The sequence below is a fragment of the Chironomus tepperi genome, unplaced genomic scaffold (assembly GCF_022539635.2).
Source record: "Chironomus tepperi strain 1889 unplaced genomic scaffold, CSIRO-AGI_Ctep_v1 contig_354, whole genome shotgun sequence".
In the NCBI taxonomy this organism is placed as follows: Eukaryota; Metazoa; Arthropoda; class Insecta; order Diptera; family Chironomidae; genus Chironomus; species Chironomus tepperi.
This window is the reverse complement of record NW_027226476.1, coordinates 4,385,780-4,394,583: the sequence shown is the minus strand read 5'-3', so window position 1 is coordinate 4,394,583 and position 8,804 is coordinate 4,385,780. Positions and strand designations below refer to the sequence as shown.

Sequence of the window (8,804 nt, the reverse complement as noted above, 5' to 3'; positions counted from 1 at the left end):
GATGCAAAAGTGCTGGGATTTGAATCTGGCAGAATTTATCTAAAGGCAGATCCAACTTTTGACGAATTCTAAATGTGGCAATTTGCCCCCATGGAAGTAAGTAAGTAAAAGCGGAAGGACATGTCTAGACCAGACTCACGTCGGTCAGGACCGAACTCTTCGGCATTTTACTCAACATTAGTTGACTTAAATTGGATTCGGTTCAAATTTATCACAATATCAGAATCACGATAGCTTGATGGCAGATTTTAGGCCAGTGGTGGACAACTTGTGTGCCGCGGTACACTTGCGTCCCGCCAACTTTTTTTAAAAATGCTGTAAATCAGCTGCAGTATGTAGTTTCGATCGACGCTTCCCACCAAGGTGTGCCACGAAAAATAAAAGGTTGTGCAGCACTGCTTAAGATCGATTAACTGACTTGTAATCATAAAATGCACTTAAGAGATATATCAGAGTGTATCATCACAATTACAAGCCACATAAGTCAGAGAAATGAAATAAATTACAGCAAAAAAAAAGGTGAAGGTCAACTCGACAGCAACAACTTGTTCCTACCAACTGGCTGGTTGGTCAGTTAATTTATTCATTTATATTTTATATTGATAACAGGCAATGGCAATAATGTTAAATTTTGCAGTCGTAAAGGATGAATGAGGCATGACTGGAATGAGATTTTCTTGGGATGGACTGCATATCCAACTCTGGGCAAGGCAAGTTGAGGAACGGCAATAAAGTGGGTTCATTTGAGAAATAGCCACAAAATCCCTCAAAGATTAAGGTTCAAGTCTCATTTAACTAGTTCCATTACGTGCCAAATTATTGCTCAATTCCTCATCATTATCTCCTTCTGATTCATCAAGACCACGCACCGTCTATCCAATGCAGAATGGATAAAAAGAAGAATTTCATTCAAGTTACATTGACCTATATAAGTAATGCATAATAATGTATAAAGGTACATAAAGTTGCATGCGTTAAATCTTTTAGTTTATATTTGCAGTTCATCGGAGTCTGTTGTGGCTTGACTGTTTGGTTATTGTGTCGATAAAAGTGAAATTAATGGATTTTAAAAAAGGGATATTTTTGGATAGTTTGTGAAAAAATTGGTGAAATTTGTGGATTGATGTTAGAAAATTTGTAAAATTGTAAAATTGAAAAAATTAAAAAATTGAATTGAGAAATTTTAAAAAAAAAAAATTTAAATGAATTTTTAAAAAATTTAAATAATTTCAGTTTTTTAAAAAAAGTTTCAAAAATTTTAAAAAATTAAATAAAAAAAATTTAATAATTTTAAAATTTAATAAAAATTAAAAAATTTTTAAGAGTTTTTTTTTAAAAAAAAAAAAAACTTTGAAAAATTAATCAAAAACAATTTAAAAATTAAAAAAAAAAATAAAAAATTGATTAAAAATATTTAAATAAATATTCAAAACTTTTGATTAATTTTAAATAATTTTAAAGTTAAAAAATTTTAAATTTTTTTAAAAATTAGAACATTTATATAAAAGCTTTAAAATACAATAAAAATTAAAAAACTAAAGAAAATCAAAACTAAAATTTTTTAAAAATTAGAAAAAACATTTTAATAACCTATAAATTTAAAAAAAAAAATAGAAAAACTTAGAATGAATTTGAAAAAACTTTAAATAATTTTCAAAAATTTGAAAAAATTAAAAAAATTTTTAAAGATTTTAAAAAAATTTTTATTAAAAAAATTAAAAAAAAATTTGAGTTTAAAAAAAAAACATTTAAAAAAATTTGAAACTTATAACAATAAATTTAAAATATTTTAAATTATTTTTAAAAAATTTAATTATATTAAAATTTTAAAACTTTTTTTAGAAACATAAAAAATGCAAAAAAAACTAAAAAATTAAAAAAAAACATTAAAAAACTAAGAAAAGTTATAAATTTAATTTAAATCACAAGTTATTTAAGTGAAAAATTGCAATTAAGAACCTTAAAATCATGAAAATAATTTTAATAATTTCATCAATAATTTTAAATTTTGCATCATCTCAAAACAGTAAGTCCAGTGATTTTATGTGATGTAATTTACAATTTTAAACATTTTTTTGGAATTTTTTTGAAAATCCGTCAATTTACGTCCAAATACTTTCAAAATTAAGCTCAAATCCTTCATAAGTTTGCTAAATCCCAGATTAATATCCCCAAAAATCCACAAATTCCCACTTCAATTATCATAAAATTACACAAAATGCCATTTACAGCACTCATTTCCTTCGACAGTCGCACATGACCATTCATACGTCAATTATTATTAATTTAATTATCTTTCAGTCATTCAATACAATGCACCATGCCGACGATCAGATGCTAACCTTGAAAAATGCTTAATAAATGCATTCGAAAATGTCAAATATGAACTTGCAACTGGAAACTGGTTTCCTGAGATACAGATACAGCCATTGGATCCATTAAATTTACAGAAGTAAGTATTAATACGGTAATTTATGTATGGTGATAATGTGAAGGCGCCTGAACCTCAAAATTCTAATTGTGAAGGCACCTGAACCTCAAAACTCAAATGTGAAGGCACCTGAACCACAAAAATTCTAGTGTGAAGGCACTTGAAGCTCAAAAATTCTAGTGTGAAGGCACCTGAACCTTAAAAATTCTAGTGTTAAGGCACCTGAACCTCAAAACTCGAGTGTGAAGACACCTGAACCTCAAAACTCAATTGTGAAGGCACCTGAACCTCAAAATTCTAGTGTAAACGCACCTGAACCTCAAAACTTTAGTATGAATGCGCCTGAACCATGAAATTGTAATGTGAAGGCACCTGAACCTGAAAACTTAAGTGTGAAGGCACCTGAACCTTGAATTCTAGTGTGAAGGCACCTGAACCTCAAAATTCAAGTATAAACGCACCTGAACCTCAAAACTCTAGTGTGAAGGCACCTGAACCATGAAATTCTAGTGTGAAGGCACATGAACTTCAAAACTCAAATGTGAAGGCACCTGAACCTCAAAATTTCTCAATTAATCTTTTCTTTCATCCACAGCCACGTGTTTGGAACCGGTCAAATATTCCAGGTCATCACCAACAACATGACCGTCCTTGGACTCTCAAACTATAAAGTTGAAAAGTATAGCATCAATGAACGAACCTTAACAGCTGATATTACAATGTTATTTCCAAAAATATCCGACACTGGTGTCTATTCAGGCTCAATTAATCTTTTAGGTGTTAACTTTAATGGATCATTCAAGTCACGATACAGGAACACAAGAGCTTTTTTACATTTTGAATTTCAACGAATTTGGAAGAATGGAATTGAATTCCTGAATATTTTGGATATCTCGTTGAGTTCCGATAAGAAGTTTATTGCTTTAGAATCCGGACATCGAGTTCATGATATAGCCATTCCTATTTTATATCCATACATTGAGAGAACTTATGCAAAACTTATTAGGGATGAGATGAATAAGGTGTTGGAGTTGATTCCACTGGAATCTTTGCTGCCTGAGTAAATTTTTTGAATAAATTTTTAAAAATAAAATTAAATTTTAATTTGAAGCTTTTTGTGTGCTTTTATTGAGCTTTTAAGAATTTTTTGAGCTTTATTAGGATGGGAATTGGATTGAATTTGAGCTTTAAGCTTTAAAGGAGTTTTTGATATAAAAAGAGATAAAGCTTTTAAGAGCATTTGAGAGCTTTTGAGAGCGAGGGCTTCTGAGAGATTAAGCTTTTGATAGAGTGAGCTTTTGAGAGCGAGAGCTTTTGAGAGATTAAGCTTTTGATAGAGTGAGCTTTTGAGAGATTAAGCTTTTGAGAGAGTGAGCTTTTGAGAGCAAGAGCTTTTGAGAGATTAATATTTTGAGAGAGTGAACTTTTGAGAGAGTGAGTTTCTGAGCTAGCTTTCGAGAGAGAGAGCTATTGGAAGAGAGCTTTTGAGAGCTTTTCTCAGAAAGCTTAAAGGATCCTTTGAGTGAAATCTAAAGCTAGCTTTTGATTGAAATTTCAAAAAAGCATTTAAATGAAAGTTCAATGAAGCTTTTGATTGAAAGCTCAAAAAAGCTTTTATGTCAAAGCTCAATAAAGCTTTTGAGTAAAAGCTTCAGGAATATCCAGGAATATCAGGAATATCATGAATATTTGCAACTACACTATTACCACAATTTAAAAAATTTTATTCAATAAAAGCTGAACAACCTCCATCAAATTTACATGTCTTTAATCATCTGCTTAATCTTATTCTCAAGTGCTGTGAGCTTTTTCTCAACATTTTTACTCAATTTACCTTCATATTCATTCAAAATTGCATTCAAATTAGCTCCACTTGGCGTAGCCACTGACGTTCCATTCGACGAGATTCCCATAGCATCCTGTACCTTTGTCATCCTGTCTGTTGTGTCCTTAATGAATTCATCAAGTTTCTTACCAAAATCTTCAACCTTTTGTCCCAATTTTGTGCTTGTCATGCCTTCAAACTTCTCCAGCTCTGTCTCAATTTCCTTTAACTTATCAGCTATGTCCTCCGTCTCTAAATCGTCTATCCGCTTCTTTAAATTATAATAATTTTCAATTTCTGTAAATTTTGGATCATTTTTGAGTGCCTCAAGTCGTGCCTCAAAAGTCGTAAAATATGAAAATTTAGAATTAAGAAAATTTTGTTCCAGTTCCTCAACACGTTCTGAATAGTCCTCAAAATTGTCAAGTTTCAATGTCTTTAGATCCTTTTGGAGTGCCTTCATCGTATCATTAAGACTTAAGTAGTCAGCATCATTACACGATGCCTTAATATTCACAATCAGCTGCTTAACTGTCGCGGAATCAAATGATGCGTCTGTGTCCAAACATTTATTCTTAAAGAAGCTCAATGTGGACAGGGCAGTAAGCTTATCAAAGACTGTCAAGTCAACATGCAGGATCTTATTTCTTGGCAACCAGACATACTGCAATGCTGTATTCATGTCAAAAGTTCCTTCCTCAATAATTCCAATGTCATTGCCTTGCAGGTCAAGAACCTTTAAACTCGGGAATGGCTTAATGTCTTTTTGATGGATCTCCTTCAAGTGCCCGTCATTAATGAGGATTAAGGTCAGTGCTGTGAAGATCTTTTCAATGCCTTGCGGGAAGTACTTGACAATTTTATTACGAATGTCAAGTCCATAGACATTTGAATTGACATAGCCTGACACATGTGTTCCTGATTGCTTGCTGATTGTGTACTCATCAGCTGCTGTGATGTTAATGTTGTTCTTGACCTCACAACGGTAAACAGCTCCGACAATTTGGTACGTCTATTTGGAGTTGTAGTCACAGTCTATAGTTAATGACTGACTTGATGGGCTGAAGAGTTGAAGGATGCAGATGGTTAGGCTGTGGGGATGTCAAGATTCAGTTAGAATTATTAGGTTTATGCTTAATTTGCTGTCATTGTGTTCTGTTCTGGAGATTTGGGTATGACCATATAGGCAGGAGGGGGAGGGTGGTGGGTATAAATGGTGAATTGCATGATGAAAATTCAAAGCACTTTCCGGTCTCTGTCTTGTGAATTTGACGAAACCGAGACTTCATGCAACACTTTAGGACACTTTTCGGGACATGTTCCTGGTCTTAATGTGTCGAGACCAAGGCTTTGAGAAACCCCACTGGACATCAACACACACCATCCTATATACCCTCATGATCTAGAACATTTAGATCACAATAGACAAGGATCAGACACTCCAATGTCTACGTATGTGCCACCCATACAGCTTTTGGAGTGCCTGATCCTCAACAATAGATGGAATTATAACTTACAATGCTATTTTTAGGTCCATTGTCTTAAATTTTTTGTCCAAGGCAGGGAATTGAATTTGACTCTTTGAGGATATTTCCTTGAAATGCCTCAATCGACTGATTTACTTCCTTTAAAATAGGCTGCTATTTTATACTAAATTGCGTATATTTTTTGCTCTCATTTTGGTCAATCCTCTTACAAATCCTGAATGACACGAATTAATCATTGGGGATTTTTTTCCTACTTCTTATTTTTGTTTATTTAATCACAGATTGTAAGACTTTATGTATTGGCTGTTGTTAGGGCTGATAAGATGGCATGTTATACAGAGTTGGCAGGAAGTTCCATAGACGGGCCCGACTTATATTTTTTGAATTTTTTTAAAAAGCTAACGAAAATTTAAAAATAAAATATACGTTACAAAATAAACGGTTTTTCAATCCTCGGAGGAAGGGTCCGTCCCCGAAATGGCCCCTCCCTGGCTACGCCCCTGGTGGGTTTATTTCCACATAAACATGTGGATCTAAAATGAAATACTTTGTTTTTCTTCTATAGGACTTTTTGGATTGAGTCATTTGAATGTTATGTATTATGTTAATGTGATCTCATGAGTTAGACCACAGCACTCAGTAGACACATAGTTAAGATTGGTGATCTTATGAAAATTAGTAAATTGATATATCAAAGAAGGGGGTGAGGTCGGTAAGGAAGTTAAACTGTTAAGTTTTCTTCTATGAAACGTTAAAATTAGGGGACGGATGATAAATAGGAAGGACATTGACTCCAATGTATTACTTTCAGAATGATCGTCGAAAAATTGTCCTAGATGGCATTGTGGAATGTCACCCAATAGGTATGATATTATCCACGATTTATGGTACTAAGTCATAATATCATAGTCATAGTAGAAGCCAGTTATAGAGCCATTTTAAATCAGCATCTGAAGGACGTCATGATTCACAATTGATCTATACAGCCAGCGAAGTAAATGAGTAAGCAACAGTGACTACGTGTATGTATATAAAATCATCCAACAATCATTGTGATTGGCTATCAACTGAGATTGAACATACGAGCCAAATGAGTATAAATTGAATGAAATCTCAGATGATTAAAGACATTTTGAAGGAGTTCCTCAATACTTGTTAACATGGACCTGAAAGTGTTTAGGTAAGGATGCTTAAAACAGGATTTGTGACTCGATATTAAGCATTTATCTCATTTTATCTAGTTTGCTTGTTTGCCTGCTTTATGTCTTCGATCCAACATCATCAATTGCTCTCAGCTGTAACTACAATAAAGCCTGGACATACCAAGTGCTTGGAGCTATTTATCGATGTCAAGTGAAGGGCAAGCTGAACATTACATCATATGATGATGCAAAAATGGACTCAGCAACCGGTACACATGAAACCTATCAGAAGCAGGTGTATGAATATGGATATGACTATAGCTATGGTAGTTACAGGAACCATTACGTCACTAAAACATTAACCCGAACAAATGCTGAGGTTTATGGAATCGACATTCGAGGCATGACTGTTGAATACTTTCCACGTGATATCGCTACTGTCTTTGCATCTACTCAGTTACTTATCATCCAGGACAGTCATTTAAAGGCTGTAAATCAAACAGATTTAAAGCCACTAACCAGCTTGTATGTCCTCGACTTAGAAGGCAATGAAATTGAGATTTTAGAGCAGGGATTGTTTGACTTCAATTCATATTTGAGTTGGGTGTCATTAGCACATAATAAGATCCTTCATGTGGACCTGAATGTCTTTGACAAGTCAGGCTCATTAACAACTCTTAATTTTGCAAGTAATAAATGCGTAAGTCCAGTTATTGCTCATGATTCAGGTGCTGTTAAGCAAGCCTTAATAGAAATTAAAGATGCATGCCAAGATCCAGCATACCTTAGACTTAATAATACAATTAAGGCAGTCCGTAAGGAACTTGAGACAGTCAAACTTAAGAATTTTAAGCAATTTTCGGATAAGCTTTATGGCTTGCAACAAGATTTTAAGAATTCTGAGTGGGCGGCATTTCCAAGATTTATTGAGGATGTCCATAACCTCACAAATCATAAGAAGTTCCTGGGTTTGGAAAATATGTACGCAATAAAGACTAGAATTGCTGATGTTGAGGTTAAGGATATGACACAGAGGGTTAAGGACATCGAACCAGAATTGACGGATTTTGATGAAGCAGCAGCTGAGGAAATTGACGAAAAACTTGAGGAACTGACGGAAAAATTGGACAATTTTAAGGCAAAATTTTCATCATTTATGGATAAAATTAATGAGAAGCTTAGCGGAGTTGACTTGGAAGTGGACAATGAGAATGTGACTGAATTTGGTCGAACTATCAATGTTCTTGGTAAGAAAGTCATGAGGAAGTTTGACAGGAAATTGCGTGGATTGGAAAGAAGGATGAATAATAAAATATTGTAATTGTTGATGGATTTTAAATAAAGAATTTGAGCAGTAAAGCTAATAGCTGTTTTTTGATTTGGGTCTGTGGGTTGATTTTCTGATCCTGTACATCCTCTATATGAGATGAGTAACCAAATCTCAATCCTCCTTCCTCTCAGTTCTCTCTAATTAACATCAGTTGGATGTGACCAGCAATAGAGTCAGATGAATAGCTCTTTGTATTATCCTAGGCTCCAAGTCGGAGCATGATACCAGCAAGTAAATAAGCTACATTCTTCGCGGGTCGCACAGATCAATTGTGATCCACGGCCTCTCTCAGATGACACCTCAAACAAGCTCTATCGCTGCCTTCCGCTTGCCAATTTACAATATCAAATGCAATGCTTCCCTATTATTTGATCAGGGCATGTTCAGAAAGTATGAAATGCTGAAAATGCCTATTGTCAATCCTACATAATTTTCGAATGTTCCCTCATTGAAATGCAACCATGTTTTTATGTGGAGCTTGGCTTCTGCTTTCACCACTGTTCTGCGTAAAGTAGCTTTTGAAGCTCCTGGTCATCGAGTCTCCTGTAGATTCTGTCCCAGCAATGACATTTTCTCCTCGTTGATAAAA

General features: G+C 33.9%; 1 protein-coding gene across 1 annotated transcript; it reads left to right on the top strand.

Moving 5' to 3' along the window:
- Window positions 1–6,869: 6,869 nt before the first annotated feature.
- On the top strand, window positions 6,870–8,206 carry LOC139094323 (uncharacterized). Its single transcript, XM_070645352.1, has 2 exons — window positions 6,870–6,923; window positions 6,985–8,206. Exons 1-2 carry the CDS (start codon window positions 6,904–6,906, stop codon window positions 8,204–8,206), a joined length of 1,242 nt encoding a protein of 413 aa, XP_070501453.1. The 5' UTR covers window positions 6,870–6,903.
- The last annotated feature ends 598 nt before the right edge of the window (window positions 8,207–8,804 follow it).

Bases quoted from the DNA above. Each gene is read 5' to 3' on its own strand.
- LOC139094323 (XM_070645352.1), top strand. From the start codon at position 6,904: ATGGACCTGAAAGTGTTTAG. The intron at 6,924-6,984 runs GTAAGGATGCTT...CATTTTATCTAG, and splicing joins ATGGACCTGAAAGTGTTTAG to TTTGCTTGTTTGCCTGCTTT.